We start from the raw sequence: 20,659 nt of genomic DNA, 5'->3' as shown, positions 1-20,659 counted from the left end.
GAGACCGACGGAGAGGTCTCTCTGTCACGAGTCGTTACGGGAGACGAAAGCTGGATGCACACCACTTTGCGCCAGAAACATTCGCCACAAAAGAAGAAATTCGAGAGAACCTCCTTTGCCGGAAAGGTTATGGTGACAGCCCTCTGGGATTGTAATGACGTCATTCTCGTGGATGTGGCGCCCAGAGGGTCAACCAATCAATTCAGAGGCATGCGTGTAGAGTCTGAATAAAATCAGCAGTAGTTTCAGACGTGTCGATCGGACAAGAATCCCGCAGAGATCTTGCTCCAACTCGATAATGCACTGCCACACTTACGTCTGAGAATCCGCGAACACATCGCCAAATTGGGCTGGACATTTCTACCTCATCCAACCTATAGTACAGACCTGGCACCCTCGGATCTTCATTTCTTTGGATCGCTTAAAGATTCTCTACGTGAACACTCTTTGAAGATGACGAGAGTGTCAGTCATGCAGTGAAAACGTGGCCACGCCTACAGGACAAGGGCTTTTACCAGCAGGGAATTCATGCTCTTCCACAACGTTGGCGTACGGCCATAGAATGTGATGGAGACTACTTGGAAAAATAGGAAATGGACAAGACATATTGATGTATATTGTCACCAAATTCTAACACTTAAAAATAAATATGTTCTGAGAAAAAAATGTTGGTATTACTTTTGGAACGGCCCTCGTATTAAAGATCTGCTACATAACGTAGGAAGATGCATGAAGCCTTTCGCAGAGAGTGCTCTTGTTTACAGAGAAGTCGCGGCGCTAGAAAATTGTAGCGAAATGTAGGAAGACCTGCAGAGGATCGCCATTTGGTGCAGTGAGTGGCAGTTGACGCTCAGCGTAAACAAGTATAACAAACACTCCTGGAAATTGAAATAATAACACCGTGAATTCATTGTCCCAGGAAGGGGAAACTTTATTGACACATTCCTGGGGTCAGATACATCACATGATCACACTGACAGAACCACAGGCACATAGACACAGGCAACAGAGCATGCACAATGTCGGCACTAGTACAGTGTATATCCACCTTTCGCAGCAATGCAGGCTGCTATTCTCCCATGGAGACGATCGTAGAGATGCTGGATGTAGTCCTGTGGAACGGCTTGCCATGCCATTTCCACCTGGCGCCTCAGTTGGACCAGCGTTCGTGCTGGACGTGCAGACCGCGTGAGACGACGCTTCATCCAGTCCCAAACATGCTCAATGGGGGACAGATCCGGAGATCTTGCTGGCCAGGGTAGTTGACTTACACCTTCTAGAGCACGTTGGGTGGCACGGGATACATGCGGATGTGCATGGTCCTGTTGGAACAGCAAGTTCCCTTGCCGGTCTAGGAATGGTAGAACGATGGGTTCGATGACGGTTTGGATGTACCGTGCACTATTCAGTGTCCCCTCGACGATCACCAGTGGTGTACGGCCAGTGTAGGGGATCGCTCCCCACACCGTGATGCCGGGTGTTGGCCCTGTGTGCCTCGGTCGTATGCAGTCCTGATTGTGGCGCTCACCTGCACGGCGCCAAACACGCATACGACCATCATTGGCACCAAGGCAGAAGCGACTCTCATCGTTGAAGACGACACGTCTCCATTCGTCCCTCCATTCACGCGTGTCGCGACACCACTGGAGGCGGGCTGCACGATGTTGGGGCGTGGGCGGAAGACGGCCTAACGGTGTGCGGGACCGTAGCCCAGCTTCATGGAGACGGTTGCGAATGGTCCTCGCCGATACCCCAGGAGCAACAGTGTCCCTAATTTGCTGGGAAGTGGCGGTGCGGTCCCCTACGGCACTGCGTAGGATCCTACGGTCTTGGCGTGCATCCGTGCGTCGCTGCGGTCCGGTCCCAGGTCGACGGGCACGTGCACCTTCCGCCGACCACTGGCGACAACATCGACGTACTGTGGAGACCTCACGCCCCACGTGTTGAGCAATTCGGCGGTACGTCCACCCGGCCTCCCGCATGCCCACTATACGCCCTCGCTCAAAGTCCGTCAACTGCACATACGGTTCACGTCCACGCTGTCGCGGCATGCTACCAGTGTTAATGACTGCGATGGAGCTCCGTATGCCACGGCAAACTGGCTGACACTGACGGCGGCGGTGCACAAATGCTGCGCCGCTAGCGCCATTCGACGGCCAACACCTCGGTTCCTGGTGTGTCCGCTGTGCCGTGCGTGTGATCATTGCTTGTACAGCCCTCTCGCAGTGTCCGGAGCAAGTATGGTGGGGCTGACACACCGGTGTCAATGTGTTCTTTTTTCCATTTCCAGGAGTGTACTCCACTTTCATTTGTTGGCACTATTTTTAATGACACGAGGAGAATCTGTATAAAGACACAAAATCATAACCTCATAACCATCGTGTAAATTTTTGTCTATTTGAAAACAAATTTTCTCACGTGTTTCATTGGTAATAAACACTGAGTAACGTGGATCAACATAAACAAGCACGAAAAGTTTGGTCATCGCCTTTTAGGCTGTTCACTGTTGGCTTAGCTTTAGTGCTGATGTACTGGCGGCGATTCCTAGAAATTATGTTGGACCTTTTTGGACTACCAGGAAGCTGCCAAGTAGTTTCCTTTCAGAACTCTAGTGGAACAGTTGAATGACATGGACTACCGAAAAGTCCAAGAAAATGGTTGAAATGGCTCTGAGCACTATGGGACTTAACTTCTGAGGTCATCAGTCCGCTAGAACTTAGAACTACTTAAACCTAACTAACCTAAGGACATCACACACATCCATGCCCGAGGCAGGATTCGAACCTGCGACCGTAGCGGTCGCGTGGTTCCTGACTGTATCGCCTAGAACCGCTCAGCCACCCCGGCCGGCCGCGAAAAGTTCCTGAGCATTTAAAAGTGTAGAAGCTTTCATTAAGCCATTTCGACTTATTGATTGATAATATTACTTGAGCCTTCTTATTGACAGTGTGTACATACGGGATAATAGATAACAAACTGAGAACATTTGAAACTATTCATAATGTCACACTCTAGATTTTCTCTACTATAATGGAATAAAATGGTGTGAAACACATTTGGAATTTAGGTTTTTCTTGAAGTGAACTTGGAAAAAAGAACCCAGTTATATTCCGAACTTCTATTATTGTTGGTAATCCATTAGCAATGGAAATTTGAACCTTTGCAAAACCGGTTAAAGAGTGTGCACAGCTCTGACGGAAGTATATTAGAATTAGAATGAGCTACTTTTGAGCTATCTGGGGATCTTATTCTGTACAGCGCAGTACAGTACACAGTACGGATACTTTTATCGCTGCTACAAGGAATGCTCTTCAGTCTTCACACTGAAGTTACTGAAGAACGTACCTATTTGTAAAGCATTGGTGCATACTTAACTGTATAGCGGTTTTAAACATGGCTGTTACTCAGTCACCGTATGCTAGTTTCAACAGAGGATTGCCGACCGGTTGCACTTAAGTGGTAGGTACATTGACCTAAGTTTCGAAACCTACTGGGGGTGTATTCATCACAAAGAAATTTTGATAAATCCTATAAAATACTAAGTATAAAATTCGGTATGACAACACATGAACAATGATGAAGCTTCCTGCCAGATTAAAACTGTGTGCCGGACCGAGATTCGAATCGGGACCTTTGCCTTTCGTGGGCAAGTGCTCTACCATCTGAGGTACCCAAGTACGACACACGCCCCGTCCTCACAGTCTTACTTCTGCCAGTACCCTGCCTCCAACCTTCCAAACTTTACACAAGCTCTCCTGCGAACCTTGCAGGACTAGCACTCCTGAAAGAAAGGGTATTGCGGAGACATGGCTTAGCCACAGCATAGGGGTTGTTTCCAGTATGAGATTTTCACTCTGCAGCGGAGTGTGCGCTGATATGAAACATCCTGGCAGATTGAAACTATGTGCCGAACCGAGATTCGAACTCGAGACCTTTGCCTATCCCGGGCAAGTGCTCTACCAACTGAGCTACCCAAGCAATGATGACAATTTTCATGACGTGCAAAGGCTACTTACGTAAAATTACATTGGCAAAAAGTAATGGCCAGAATTTAGAACAACTATGCTCAAGTCAAAAGTGAAGTAAAACGTTCTAGCCTTTGCGACGTGTGCCTAACTAGGAACAACATCAGACTGGTCGGCCCAGTGGTCTACACTGCTGCCACGAAAACAATACGTGCTGCATCGCCTGTCGGGCGCAGATACTGACAAGTGCCCTTTTGGAACATTATAACAGTAATAGCTGAAAAGACGACAGTAAATCTTAAAAACAACAAAAAAATAATGAGAGCTTAATGTCTTTTTGAAAATACACGTTAGTGAAGCAGATTAAGAATAATAAGCCATCTTCACAGAGTTGCTATTATGTAAAGGGCAGAATGATGTAGAATTTTTTTTTCTTTTCTGAAATTCTCTCAAAAACCGAAGTCGATCATTCGCCTTCCGTACCACGATCTCCTCATGCTCAATCTATTCCATATCGCTTTGCAACGGTACGTCCAGATATTTCTACAACGTGGCTGTGTCAAGGAGGACACTACCAATCCTGTACCCGAACATTAGGTTTTCTTCCCTACTCACCAGCATTAACTTACATCCATCAAACTTGTATCATTTTGTATATACCCTACAGTCACAGATCTTCGACACTTTCCTATATACCGCAGCATCATCAGAGAACAACCGCAGATTGCTGCCCGCCATATCCGCCAGATCATTTAAGTATATAGAAAATAGCAACGGACCTATCACACATCCCTGGGGAACTCCTGATGTTACCCCTATCTGATGAACACCAACCTTCTTCAGCGAATAAATAAATTTTCTACCGATGTTAAACCTCTCGGTGAGAGTGCAACTGCACACTGATTGATACTAGCATAAAGGAAAAAGGGTAAGTATCCTCGGGAGATCTCATCTCGAGGTAATAACCACCACAAATATCCCATATTCCGCAGAATCTACTCAACAGAGCTTGCAAACCGCCCTGGTGGTGACAGCTACGTTTCAGTGGCTTCCCCATACAGCCTCAAACATTTGTTTGGGATTAAGATAGGACGATTCACAGGGCCATTCGTGTTAAGAATCTGTGTGTTTGTGTTCTTCAAACCAGAAAGGTATGCATGGAATTTTGTGAACAGTGCTGTTGTCTTCTTGGCAGATGTGAGAATCCACGTAATACCACTCATCCTGAAGATGCATCTGGAATGACTAATTTTTGTCAAGAGTAATGGTGGAATAAATATCCTGATTCATGATCACGGTATCCTGAACATGTTGGTCTGGTATGGAAAACACCGCCAGGGCCTACTTACCTGGAAAACATGCTCCACACCCTGCCGATAAAACGCATCATTGGGTCTTCGGCACGCTCGACATCTTGTATCATTTTAAAAAGTATAAAATGTAATTCGTTGTGCTACGCTACATGCCAGCAGTCCACTACTGTCCGGTTTCTGGTTTATTGCTCAATTTTAGGTGTGTGGATTAGTCCGGCACTGTTAGCAATGGGCTTTTGTGAGGTATCCGTCTCCAGACGACCATTGCAACCACTGACAAGTCATGACACTCTTCTCTAGTACCTGTCGGTTATGATGTTTCTACGGTCACAGTTCCTTCACCGTGTTAGTTCGTTGCGAGTTGTAAACCATTCGCCGCAGGTGTGTGGAACCCTCAGCGTTGATACACCACCAAATTGGACAACTCCATCCATTGTATGGCCATGGGCACTTCCAAACACGATAGCTCCTTTCGGACACTGTGCTACATCCTCAGATCGACCCATTGTACAGTGCTCATTCCACACAACAGACTTTTACATGCAAAGTACTTCACTGCCATACTGATGTAGATCTATATTCTGCAAAACACTCTGAAGTGAATGGCAATTACTGCTTCTTATTGTATCAGTTCCTAGGGCTTTCTCTGATTCCAGTCACGTATGGAGTTCGTGAGGAATCAGTGGCTGTTTGAGCACTGAAGTGACTTGGTACGGCCGGCCGGTGTGGCCGAGCGGCTCTAGGCACTCCAGTCTGGCACCGCGCGACCGCTACGGTCGCAGGTTCGAATCCTGCCTCGGGCATGGATGTGTGTGATGTCGTTAGGTTAAGTTAGGTTTCGGTAGTTCTAAGTTCCAGAGGACTGATGACCTCAGAAGTTAAGTCCCATAGTGCTCAAAGCCATTTGAACCATTTGACTCTGTACTGTACGAGAGTGATGTACTAGATTCTTAGATTTCTCCTCTCGTCAGTTCTACAGCATCCACAGAGTGTTATAAAATTGTTAATTGTACGTAATAATTTGGCGATATGATAGCGACTCTTTCTTTTATTATTTTCGTCTTAACCAATTGCGATCACGAAACAACTTTCACTCCTCTTCCTTGTTTGTTGTTTTCTATTTTTCCAGTACTCCTTCATCTTCTTCCCATGTATGTAAACGTAGGCCGTTGTCACAGCCAATTAAATTCTTCCGCGTTTGTGACCGTATTGTCAACTACAGAATTCCGACGTTCTGGCGACTACTGCAAGACGCCTTTGTCAGGGTGCATTGCTAACTTCTGAATGGACACTAGTTTAATTATGGTTCAAATGGCTCTGAGCACTATGGAACTTAACAGCTGTGGTCATCAGTCCCCTAGAACTTAGAACTACTTAACCCTAACTAACCTAAGGACATCACACACATCCATGCCCGAGGCAGGATTGGGACCTGCGACTGTAGCCGTCCCGCGGTTCCCGACTATAACACCTAGAACCGCAGGCCACTCCGGCCAACGCTAGTTTAATTAATTATATACTATGGAGGAGTGTTCTCATTGGATGTGAGGGTGAGGAGAAAGCGTATTAGGTGTTCTTTTATTGGTCTTTGGACTGCTTGTTGCCATTGGCGAAAATAGGCATTTTCCATTGGAGTTTCCTTCATCGCTTGCCACTGGTGGACATCGGAGAGTAGGAAACTAAGCGTCGACTGCAACGTAGCGCTGTTTACTAACTGCCTAGTATCGGCTAGGGCGCGTCAGTCTATGTGTATCCTCCACCACTGTGGCCTACGGCGCCCCTGTTGCTTTGCGAGAGCTGTCCTTCCGCGAAGTTGTCACTGCTGGCATTCAAGACGCTGGATGTTGGTACCTGTCTTCTTCATTCATGCTGTCGGGTCGCTTGGCTATTTCTATAGCCTCTCTGATCTTCCTCCTGAAGCTAAACGGCTGTTTCACCATTACGCCGGCCTCTCGAATATCGATCTTCATCCTGCACCGCTGATTTGCTGTATTGTTTGAGACGGATATAAGGCTCTACAACAACAAGAGAAGTTCTGGGCTCGATGAAAGATACAATTAACAAGTTTCATGCCACCGGAATTTATGAAATCTGTGCGAAGGTGGAGTGGTGTATGTAGGCGAGACTGGGCGTCCAATAAGCTCAAGGTCATCTGAACACGAGAGACATATCCGTCTGAAAAAATACAACAAATCACAGGTGACAGAACACCAGAAACAGTTCAAGATCAAGACTGAATTTCGAGAGGCCCGCGTACTGGCGAAACAGCTGTTTAGCTTGAGCAGGAAGATCAGAGAGGCTATAGAAATAGCAAAGCGACCCGACACCATGAACACAGAAGACGGGTACCAACTCCCAGTGTCTTGGCTGCCAACAGTGATAGCCTTGCGAAAGGACAGCTCTTGCAAAGCCACAGGCGCGGGGTAGGCCACAGCAGCCGAGGGTACACAGGGACTGACGCGCCCTAGCCGATACTAGACAGTTAGCAAACAACGCTACGCTGCAGTCGCCGCTCAGTTTCCTACTCGCCAATGTCCATCAACGACAAACAACAAAGAATACTCAAATGGAAAACGCCTGTTTCCGCCAATGACAACACGCAATTAAGGACAAATAAAATAACGGCAAATACCCTTTCTCGTCACCCTCACATCCAATGAAAGCAGTAATCCTTAGAGCATAATTAATTAAACTAGCACCCGTTCAGCTGGTAGCAATGCACCCTGAGGAAGGCGTCTTGCAATAGTCGCCGGAACGTCGGAATCTTATAGTTGACAATGCGGTCACAAACCCAGAAAAATTATCCCCATGTAGTCTTTTCCCTTCGTCAGTTTGTGTTGTTTCCGATTTCTTGTTTGTTGTACAGATAACCTTTTAAAATTTAATATTCTTTTTTTGGTAAGATTTCTTATTTCAAATTCTTTGATGTTGTTTCCTTCTAGGTCTTTCCTTGTTTCTGTAAATCATGCTATTGTCGAATTCTTCTTCCAGAAACACAGGGATATTTATTGACTCGTCAGCCTGTCCTCATTCACTCGGTAGACATGAACACAAAATATAAAGTATCCGGACAACTGGCTGAAAATGACTCACCAGTTCGTGGTGCCCTCCATCGGTAATGCTGGAATTCCACTCTCACATGCATACGTTCAGTCAGATGCTGGAAGGTTGGGGAATGGCAACCCGTTCTTCACGGAGTGTTGCACTTAGGTATCGATGTCGGTCAGTGAGGCCTGGCACGAAGTCGGCGATCCAAAATATCCCAAACGTACTCTGTAGCATTCAGGTCAGTACTCTGTGCAGGCCAGTCCATTACAGCGATGTCATTGGCGTGTAACCGCTCCGCTACAGGCCGTGCGTTACGAAAAGGTGCTCGATCGTGTTGAAAGATGCAATCGCCATCCCCGAATTAGTCTCCAACAGTGGGAAGGAAGAAAGTGCTTAAAACATCATTGTAGGCCTGTGCCGTGATAGTACCACGCAAACAACAATGGGTGCAAGTCCCCTCCATGAAAAACACGACCACACCGTAACAGTACCGCCTCCGAATTTTACTTTTGGCCCTACACACGCTGGCAGATGACGTTCGCCGGGCACTCGCCATACCCACACCCTGTCATCGGATCGCCACATTGTGTACCGTGATTCGTCACTCCACACAACGTTTTTACACTGTTCAATCGTCCAACGTTTACGCTCCCTACACAAAGCGAGGCGTCGTTTGGCATTTACCGGCATGATGTGTGGCTCATGAGTTGCCGTTCGACCATGAAATCCCAGTTCTCTCAGCTCCCACCTAACTGTCATAGTACCTGCAGTGGATCCTGATGCAGTTTTAAATTCCTGTGTGATGATCTTGATAGATGTCTGCCTCTATAACAGTCGGCGGTCTCTGTTAGTCAACAGACGAGGTCGGCCTGTACGCTTTTGTGCTGTGTGTGTCCCTTTACATTTCCACTTCACTATCACATCGGAGAAAGTAGACCTAGTGATGTTTAGGAGTGTGGAAATCTCGGGTACAGACGTATGACACGAGTGACACCCAATCACCTGACCACGTTCGAAGTCCGTGAGTTCCGCGGAGCGCCCCATTCTGCTCTCTCACGATGTCTAACGACTACTGAGGTCGCTGATATGGAGTATTTAATGGCAACTAATATGAAAAACCTATGTTTATAGGGTGTCTAGATACTTTTTATCACATGGTGTAATTGTAGATATCTTCATTACCTCTGATATTCCAGCTACCTGTAGTTTCTATTGCAACCATTACATTTATAAGTTGTCTTTCTGTTACCTCTACTCTGCCTAACTTACAGTTCATTGTTCAGCATTCACACCCATTTAAAGATTCCGATATAGTGTTTTAGTTTTGTTACTGTAGATAAGCATTTCTTGCTGTAAATATCCTTTGTCAAACCATAGGGTATCCGCATATTGTTAACTCGTACGTGTACTGTTCTATTTGCTAGTTCTTCCAGAAGAATTATTGGAGTAACCGCATCTGTCATATTTTCTGAAGGCAATGCGAAATCGCCTGAAAACCCAGGAAGTTTACTTTAATTCCATTTGCATTCCTTCCTAGAATCATTGGTTCGATTTTTTTATTCTTAGCTACAAATTCGTGATTCCTGATTTTTTTTTCTATAATTCAATTACGCAGTAAAGGCGATATACCTTTCCGTTGTCTAACACCAGTTTTAATTTCAATGGTTGGGATAAATATCCCATAAATTTCATTCCAAATAAGGCCGTTGTTCGAGCTTCATGCATTATGTTTCCTAATTTTGCTTTAACACCACATTATCTAGTGATTTCATGTACTGTTTCTTCATCTACCGAATTAAATGGTTTTTTAACACAAATAAATGATATTATTATAGGTTTGCTGGTTAACGTTATGTGGAAAATTATTGATTTAAGGCTGCACATATATTCTATGCAGGATATTTCCTTTCGAAAACCTTCGCGATAATCTTGGAACTGTTTACCTAAGGTTTATGCCACTCTGTCCAGGAGAATTTCTGATAATATTTTGTATGCCACCTAAGAACTGACACTCCTGTATACTTGATGATATTTTGTTTGACTCCCTTTCCATGTTTCGAGTGGATTAACTCTATTTTGTATTATAAATTTCGATCTTCAATATTTTTTAATTGATAATTATAAATTAATGAAATATTGAAGATCGCTATACTACTTTATTTAAATTGATGACCGATCTCCACATTTATGCTGAACTTCGTAATTTTACGAGTATACAGGAAATTTATTCGCCCACCTAGGCATGTTACTGAGAAGAAATGAAACCGTTGCACGATTCAACGCTAGTGGGCCCGGGGTACACTGCGCGCCGCGGCCAGCCCGGCCAGTTGACCGTTCCAGCCCGGCAGGTACACAGGCGAACAGCGTCGCTGGAAATGCGTAGATTCCAAAAGATAGGAACTGGACAATGGTCGCTCGCTTAGCAGAATGTGGAATGACCGGCCTTGGTGGACTTTCAGACAAGCTGAAACATTGCGTCCTACAGCCCTTTGAGAGAGTACAATAACTCACAGTCAAATATTAATGCAAATCTGAATACGTCTTCATTCTCAGATAAATGAGGCGCATCCAATGACACAACTGTTTTTCAATATCGTTAAAAGTACAGAGGTTAATATTTCACAGTGAATAAATATTTTTCATCTATTGAACGTTTCATGCGATTTCAGCAAACGGTATCTCAGTTGATAGCATTGCACTATAGCTGTCTTATCTGGAAGCCACATGATTGTGTTTATTTTAATTTTTATTTTATTATGTATTTTATATCTTTTTATTATGCAGATATTTGTCAGAAAATCGTCTTCTCCAGTTTTGCGTAGTAGACGAACGCAGCATTAGTACCACATATTTTGTACTTGTGTTTATATTTAATGCGCAGTTTACTATTGTTCCAGTAAATTTATATAAATGTTGTTTGTAAGTGTTATTAAAAACTGAGCTAATTTAATAGTAGTGAATTGCATGTGTTAGCGGACACCACGATTAAAAAGAGAACTAAAGGACCCTTCTGTCAAGAGGGCATAATTTATAGTTTAAACTATAGGTAGCGACGGTTCGCACTTGCACAGGAATACTACCTTATCTATTTATGAACTAACCTTTATTTATAACTATTGTGAATGACCAGAGTGTGACCGAATATTTATAAAATTTGTTTATTTCAATATTATAGAAATATATGAGTTTAGTACTGGAAGTGGTCATGTTGAGTCAAATCATGTCTAAAGAGCTTAAGAATGATCTATTTTTGGTGGAGACGGCCTTCAGCCGATGTAGAAGCAGAGACAGCAGAACACTAAGGGAGTCAAGTGAAGACGGGGAAGTCTTGAGTGAAGAGCTCAAGGGAGCGATTCTGGACTCTTTATGTCGAGTGCTGGACGGAGGCAGAACTGTCTGCAGTGACGAGGGATATTCAGTACCACCACTTCCCTTAGCGTGATGCATCACAAATAATGTTCTACCCTCATTTCATTCGCCCCCCGCCTCCCTCATTTCTCTTTCCCCAGTTTCAATTTGTCTATTAATATTTGCAGTTTTTCTGTCACAGTGGGTCCTTTTACAGTATTCCTTTATGTCAGAGATCAACTTAATGTGTCAAACATATTGGGCCTCTTATATATTGATAATATTTCGTTGAAACGTTTTTGCTTTGACACATATGCTAGTTACAGTTGAATATTCAAACAAAAGTGCTTCTAGTGCATTTCAACAGATGTTGTAAAGATGTATTCTTCCCCCGTGTTCCCAGAGGAGGACTTCAGCGTTCATACCGATTATGCGGTTCGGTTATTGGTTCGCATTTTGAGGATATATAGTAACGTTTATCAAAGCAATATGAGACTGAAACAATTTAACAATGTTTGGTTCTCAGTCATATGCAACGACCTCCTGGATGTTCTATACTCAGTAAACATTTCCGGCATCTGGTTGCTTAACAAAGTAAGAAATTGCTTCCGTCATTAAATGTCTGCCTCTGTAGCCATATGGTCTGTGCGGCTGACTGCCTTGCGGTGGACTTGCGTTCGATTCTCGGTATTGCCACGAATTTTTCGTTAGTTTGAAGACTGCAACAGGAGCACAATCGTCGTTACGATACCAACGGATAAGCTGGTTGGTCGTGTAATAGCTGCACAACAGCCGGTAGAGCAGCATGCTGACCCCAAGCCATGTCATACTGCATTTCGATTACGACATTGCCCAAGGATGACACGGCGGTAGTTCGAGTCCGATTCACCCTTCTGTGCCCAGGGAGGCAATGCTTGCCTTTCTGCCATCATACCTGTGAGGTAGGTCATGAATTTTTCAACTCATTCTATTGCGCTGCAAAGTGACAATAGCGCTCCTCAGGCGGAGCTACGGCAACCATGTCGTGTAAACTATTCTGGTAGCGGTGATGTAACCTCTCCCTCACTTATAGACCTTAATGGCAATGAAAAGTTAAACTGCGTGTACCTAATGGAAATTTGGGAAAAGTTCTTACTTTGTTAAGCAACCAGATGTTGGATATGTTTACTGAGTATAGAACATCCAGGAGGTCGTTGCATATGACTGAGAACAAAACATTGTTAAACTGTTTCAGTCTCATATTGCTTTGATAAATGCTACTATATATCCTCAAAATGCGAACCAATAACCGAAGTTAATCTGTCGCTGAAGAAGTAGATAGGTTTAAATGTCAATGAAAGGAAAAATGCAATTGAAATTGGTGGAAATTAAGTTTGAAAAAGGGTAACGTTAATAAACAAAGTAAATGTGCGGTCGTTACGTTAACAATTAACTAGCGGTAATTAGATATTTGAGATTTGGGGAAAATTACGGTCGCAAGTCCTATGGACAACTACTATAATAACTGAAAAAGAAAGGTTGATTCAGTGCTAATTATATGTGCATTAATCTTTCTAATTATATGTGCAAGCGTGCCAACAGAAGGTTGACACGTGTTGTGTGAAAACTGAATATTTGACAGAAGTAATAAATGTCGCTACACTCTGACTAACTTTAGCAAAAGAATGAATAAAACAGGAAAATTTAAAGTTAATTTAGTGACTGAAATTAATAGTGATCTTTGTTTCTGAAGCACTACGATATTAAATAAAATAAGGTTAGTCTTGGGCTACCTCAACAATCATCTCAAAAGAAAATTGAATCTACGCAATTTAGAAATAAGAGATTTAACTTTGAACTTGAATTAAATGATTCTGAACAATTAACAATAGTAAAATTTAGTACGTACGAAGCTGAGCTGCAGTCACAGGTAAGCTAAAATATGGTAACAAAACTCGCACTCTTAATTTGTGCTGGTGTAATCTAAATATAGTTCTGTTTGGGTATTGTAGCCAGCTATGAACACTTAAACTGAACTTTGAAATTAAAGCAGTGAAATGGAATGATATTACGTTAATGCAGGCGTTTGAATTTCAACGACACTCGGGTTCATTTCGGAAAAGGAAGGGACCCTGCTTGGTAATGCAATTGGGACAATGAGTAACAAAGGTTCATGCTAAGTTGCTGTATTTTAGTGATGCAAATGGAACAGTTTGAAAAGCTGAGGTCTGCCATACAGTTCTAAGACTTTACGCGCTTTGTCTTCCTTGTAGGTTGATTGAAGGTTTGAAGTCGTCGATCGAGGAGGAGTCGACAATTACTTATTGTCGGTCGTCGCTGTTGCACAAGCTGGATGTTGGTACGCCTTCTTCTCGACACAGTCACCTGGCGAAACGGGCTCTTGATGTGTGCCAGCTAATGCTTCCCGTCCGCGACACTGTGTCAGAAACTATCATAGCAATTCGAGCGCAATTACATGCTGCCAAACCCCGAAATCGCGGCAACTCGCAGTAGCGTCACTCACCACACCAGCTCCACCGCCCTACTCCAGCCAGACTCTGCTCTGCCTGTGCTCCACGCGGCAGAGTTTACACTACCCAAGATCCTAAACACTTTGGTTCTCCACACGACCTATCGATGTAATCGTTCGATAGCATTGTTTTCCCTAGGCAAGTCCAAGAGCAAAAATACAAATAATATTTACAAAACAAACCAATTATACATCGACAAATGGTATATATATATATATATATATATATATATATATATATATATATACCGAAATGTCGTATCTTCAGGCAACAAAACAAGGAAAAAATTTATATTTTATTTATTTATTTATTTAACATGATCAGATTTGGGCCATCTGGCCCTCTCTTACATTGGACCAGTGTTTCACACATGCAGCATTTGACACATCAGAGTTACATCATGACAACAGTTTAAATAAAAAAATTATATTACTCTAGTCACCATATGAATAAATAGTAATGACTAAGACCTAATAAAGTAAGTACTGTCAGTATTTTTACAACACGTGCTATACGTACAAATTATGAGAAAAGCAATAATAGCAAAAGTAAAAAAACAATCGAATAATAATGATGAACATGAGATAAATTGGCAATAGTAATGAAGGTTTGTGCAGATGTACATTAATATCTTGGTGTGTAAAGTAGATGATTACTAGTATAGCGAGTTTTGTGTAAGGTGGATTGAAGGAGGGGTAAAGGGGGAAGTAATGTGGTGAAGTGCATTCATGTACAGAGGAGGCATAACTGTATCCTTAAGTAGATATGTCGTTAATTGTTTTTTGAAGCCGGACATGTTTTTAAGTTATCTAACATAAAGAGGAAGGTATTCCAGAGTCGGGTTTCCGCTACTGTAAAAGACTTGCAGAAGGTGACAGCGATGGAGTGGAACAGAGAGGATTTTACTATGATGGGAACGTGTGTTTCTGTCATGTTGTTCCGACATAAGCGTTAAGGACGAGGAGAGATATTATGGACAGTGTACATTTATAAGGCAGTAAATGAGAGAGAGTGTATGGAAATCTATGCGTTTGTCTGCACGCAGCCCGGACAATTTTGCATATGCTGGTGAAATGTGATCAAAAAGTCGAACGTCACAGATATATCGGACGCAGGCATTCATGACCAGTTCCAGAAGTCGCGAGTTTTCCTGAGAGATTCCTTGTAGGATAACATCGCTGTAGTCAATGATTTAGAGCATAAGAGTTTGTACCAATTTCTTTTTCAGATCGAAAAGTAAGAGTTTTTTATATTTTGTAGGACATGAAGGGCTGCTGATGCTTTTTTGCACACTGCAGTTACGTGCTCTGTCCAATTTAGATTTTCATCTATTATTACTTCCAAACTCTTTGCTGAGGGAGAGAAGTTAATATTTGTTCCATTTAGGATAAGAGATGGTTCGGATTCCCGATGTTTTGGGCTAATGAGCTTAGAGTGACCAACAAGTACCGCTTAGGTTTTAGATGGGTTTAGTTTTAGTCCTATGTCCTGTGCCCATTTTGATAGTGCATCGAGATCAGTATTGAAATTTTAAATAGCTCTCTTAAGATTGCTTGGTTTCGCACTTAGATACAACTGAAGGTCGTCAGCATACATATGATATTTGCAATAAGTCAGAACCAATGACACATCATTGACATACAGAGAGAAGAGTATAGGACCTAGTACTGAGCCTTGGGGACCGCCTGACACTACCTGCCACCATTGTGATTTTATATTCCCGGACAGGACGCGTTGCTGAAGAGACGTCATGTATGAGCGAAACCATTGCACTGCCTTTGGTCAGAAATTTAGACCGCTAAGTTTGGCTAGTAAGATGTCGAAGTCGACAGTGTCAAATGCTTTGCTGAAATCTAAGAAGCAAATGATAGTCTGTCTTGTCTGTCCGTGGCAAGTTTCAGGTCTTCTGTCACCTTATTGTGCAATAGATGGGAATAGGAAGATATGCAGCCGGCCGGTGTGGCCGTGCGGTTCTAGACGCTTCAGTGTGGAACCGGGCGACCGCTACGGTCGCAGGTGCGACTCCCGCCTTTGGCATGGATGTGTGTGATGTCTTTAGGTTAGTTACGTTTAAGTAGTTCTAAGTTCTAGGGGACTGATAACCACAGATATTAAGTCCCATAGTGCTCAGAGCCATCTGAACCATTTTTGAATTGAGGATATGCATTTCCGGCGTTACAGTGATTCGCATGCTATGGCCGCACATTTATGTAAGCTGTTGACGTGCACGTGCGCCCAGCACTTAGTGTGGTGTGGTTCTGCGCAGTGCCGCCCGACATCCTGATCGAGGAGACGAGCGGCGACCTGGCGGTGACGGAGGGCGACAACGCGACGCTGCGCTGCCGGGCGTCGGGGCGCCCAGCGCCGCGCATCTCGTGGCGCCGGGAGGACGGCGAGCACATCCTGCTGAGGCACGGCGCCCGGGACCTCTCCAGGGGTGCGTAGCGGGCGGCCGCTCTCGCAGGCTGAGGCTGGCTGCTGGCTGCTGGCTGGCGCGCTACACGGGGAGCCACTGTGCGCCGAGTGAAGCCGTTGTTCTTCCCGGAAACCAGTGACGCACGCGATACATGTGCCTTACATCCAAGTGAATCAGCTCGGAAAACTTCTAAAATTGATAGGGGAAGGGAGGGACGGGCTGAGAACTATTCTCAGTTTCCAGAATGAGATTTTTCACTCTGCAGCGGAGTGTGCGCTGATGCGAAACGTCCTGGCAGATTAAAACTGTGTGCCGGCCCGAGACTCGAAATCGGGACCTTTGCCTTTCGCGGGCAAATGGTCTACCATATGAGCTACCCAAGCACGACTCATGCCCCGTCCTCATAGCTTTACTTCTGCCAGTACCTCGTTCCCTACCTTCCAAACTTTACAAAACCTCTCCTGCGAACCTTGCAGAACGAGCACTCCTGTAAGAAAGGATATTGCGGAGACATGGCTTAGACACAGCCTGGGGATGTTTCCAGAATGAGATTTTCAATCTGCAGCGGAGTGTGCGCTGATGTGAAACTTCACATGGTAGAGCACTTACCCGCGGAAGCCAAAGATCCCGAGTTGGAGTCTCGGTCCGGCACACAGTTTTAATCTGCCAGGAACTTCATTCCGAACACTCCGAAAATTTACTGCTAATATCTTGATAGCTGAAGAGTCTTTACATTGAGCGCGACCAGACCGCAGTCGGGTATTGGGTGATGCGTTGTCATCATCATCATTTCGTCCTCGTCGACGGTGCGAAAGTCAGCCAATGTGGCGTCGAATGAAAGAAGACTTGTACCTGGCGGCCGAACTTCCCCGAATAGGGACCTCCCGGCCAACGATGCCACACGCTCATTTCATTTCCATTTACACCTAATTTTTCCCTACCGACATAACTCAGTGTAATAATAATTTACGTGAATTAAGGAAGGTTGTTAAAATCGTTTTAAAAAATGCAAAAAAATTGTCCCCCCTTGCGCAAGCACAGATGAATCGATAGTCCTTTACAGTTAGAGCAGAGATCAGGTCACATGTTCAACCGCCAATGTGCCGTCTCTACGGGAGAGAAAGGCAGTGACACCTTCGCGTTTCGAGAGGGCATTGTACATAAACATGGGTAAAAGTAAGTACGTGACAGAGGGGCAAGAAAAGGCGATCGTGACAGGCTGTGCCCGTGGCCGTGCTACAAGTCACGTTACTGGGTTTGCTGGTGGTTCCCAGAGGACCGATGAACGTGTTTGCACGTAGTGCTGTAACACACTTGGTAACGAAACACGACTTCATAATTTTGGTCGGAAAGCGGTTCAGACTGAGAGGGACCGGAAACGCGTTTCACGGCTTGCAAAGCAAAATCGCTTCCAAAGGCGACAGGATTTGCTGCAGGCAGTGAATGAAGGTCCATCTGCACATGTTAGCCAGAGAACACTGCGACGGGATGTGTATACAGGGAACATTTGTTGCGGCACCTCGCAACAGGCCACTGATCAGAAAGGCACTTAACGCGTCGCGTTTCTGCCTGTATTCAAATGACGCACGCATTACAACCTAAATATGTAGAAAGGCCGGGATCAAGCCGGAAGTGGGTTCTGATGTTTTGGGGGTGTTTTTCCTTTCAATTGAGCCCGCTCACTGAGGTGACCACTAAAATGAAGCAGCATTTTAATTTAAACATTCTGACTGATCAGACAACGTCTATGAAATCTGGTTTCGCATTACAGAGCGGATCAGGTTGTGGAAAGGGACCACGGTCAATTACTCTTCGTTACACAAGAAGATACACAACTTTATTCCTCCAACCAATGCGCAGTTTTCTGTTTAAAACAATAAAGAATAATTGACGGCTGAGGGCCCAAGTAACTCCTCCAGAATAAGTTTAAATGACTGCCTTTAAAACACCAAGATTTAGAATAACGGCTGAAGGCCTTACTCAAGTAAAATGCAAATAAACTCTTCGGCTGAAAGCCCAATAAAAAATTTTTGACACTAAAAGAGAGGCATTAAAGATAAGCTTTTACATAGTACATCAAAACACCTTCAGGGAACTTGAAGTATCTTGTCGGCTGCCCGCAGCTCGTGGTCGTGCGGTAGCGTTCTCGCTTCCCACGCCCGGGTTCCCGGGTTCGATTCCCGGCGGGGTCAGGGATTTTCTCTGCCTCGTGATGGCTGGGTGTTGTGTGCTGTCCTTAGGTTAGTTAGGTTTAAGTAGTTCTAAGTTCTAGGGGACTTATGACCACAGCAGTTGAGTCCCATAGTGCTCAGAGCCATTTGAACCATTTGAACCTTGTCGGCTGAAAACCGAAACAATTACTCAAGAATAATCAAAGACTACCTAAAGGTAAACATTTACAGAACACGGCTGAAGGCAGTTTCCAGAATTCAAGATAATTAAAGTGAAACCTTACAGACAAGGATTTACATATTAAAGCCACAGGTTCTGATACAAACACGGATGAAGGCCATAAGGGTACTAAACATAAAACAGGCTATATTAATACACGGCTGAAAGCCTGGCACAGTACCTGCAACCATTTAAATGACAATCACAAACATCAACAGTAGTGCTCAGAAGTGTTCCAATGGTCAGACTGGGGAGGAAACTCTAACAACCGGTTAGGTGAGATAGACAGCCAAGCGTAACACAAAACAATACGGTGGCAACACGACCTAGGGACGGCTGAAGAACCAACCAACAGCCAAATCAATTCCCTTCCACCCGACACACTCGCTGCTCTATTTCAACCGACCCACTGACGATTCCAGTACGCAGACAGCATTCATCAGCTCAGTTGAAATCACAGAAGCTACACACTGTCCCACGTAAACACACTTGCACAAGAACACGAACAATCGTAAGGGCAATCACTGTGGAACAAGAAGGACGAATGAATTCGACACACAGAGTGTTTCCACAAGCGGTCTGCGACCAAATACACATCTTCAGATGGATCGACTCACCAAACGACCAACCCAGGTCGTTGCTACTGAAGTTACGTGTGTCGGCAACGGTCGGGTGAGTCTTGGCTGTCCGAAGCTGACTGCAGCCCCAAACCGACTCAACTCCATGTCGGTTCGGAACTCGGAGACACGACAACCCGGGCACACTGGCTCAGACCCATCCATGCAGAGGGAACACGCCCTCTGACCAACCGACATCCCTGCACCAGGAAGGAACCGACGCACGTCCTGCACGATGACCAAGTGACGAGACCCTTTTTTGTTTTTGTTCTTTTTTTTTGTCATCAATCTACTGACTAGTTTGATGCGGCCCGCCACGAATTCCTTTCCAGTGCTAACCTCTTCATCTCAGAGTAGCACTTGCAACCTACGTCCTCAATTATTTGCTTGAGGTATTCCAATCTCTGTCTTCCTCTACAGTTTTTGCCCTCTACAGCTCCCTCTAGTACCATGGAAGTCATTCCCTCATGTCTTAGCAGATGTCCTATCATCCTGTCCCTTCTCCTTATCAGTGTTTTCCACATATTCCTTTCCTCTCCGATTCTGCGTAGAACCTCCTCATGCCTTACCTTATCAGTCCACCTAATTTTCAACATTCGTCTATAGCACCACATCTCAAATGCTTCGATTCTCTTCCGTTCCGATTTTCCCACAGTCCATGTTTCACTACCATACAATGCTGTACTCCAGACGTACATCCTCAGAAATTTCTTCCTCAAATGAAGGCCGGTATTTGATATTAGTAGACTTCTCTTGGCCAGAAATGCCTTTTTTGCCATAGCGAGTCTGCTTTTGATGTCCTCCTTGCTCCGTCCGTCATTGGTTATTTTACTGCCTAGGTAACAGAATTCCTTAACTTCACTGACTTCGTGACCATCAATCCTGATGTTAAGTTTCTCGCCGTTCTCATTTTTACTACTTCTCATTACCTTCGTCTTTCTCCGATTTACTCTCAAACCATACTGTGTACTCATTAGACTGTTGCATTCCGTTCAGCAGATCATTTAATTCTTCTTCACTTTCACTCAGGATAGCAATGTCATCAGCGAAT

The 20,659-nt window shown here is 44.4% G+C and overlaps 1 protein-coding gene across 1 annotated transcript in view; it reads left to right on the top strand.

Moving 5' to 3' along the window:
* The window catches only part of LOC126092414 (lachesin-like), a 348,672-nt gene that overhangs the window by 68,691 nt on the left and 259,322 nt on the right, over nucleotides 1-20,659 (top strand). The window contains exon 4 of the mRNA XM_049908001.1: nucleotides 16,451-16,621. Within this exon, the coding sequence (XP_049763958.1) occupies nucleotides 16,451-16,621 (171 nt within the window). The remainder of the gene's footprint in view (nucleotides 1-16,450; nucleotides 16,622-20,659) is intronic.

The sequence above is a fragment of the Schistocerca cancellata genome, chromosome 7, assembly GCF_023864275.1.
Source record: "Schistocerca cancellata isolate TAMUIC-IGC-003103 chromosome 7, iqSchCanc2.1, whole genome shotgun sequence".
NCBI classification, from domain to species: Eukaryota; Metazoa; Arthropoda; class Insecta; order Orthoptera; family Acrididae; genus Schistocerca; species Schistocerca cancellata.
Note: the sequence above shows the minus strand (reverse complement) of the source record. Positions and strands in the feature narration are given on the sequence as shown.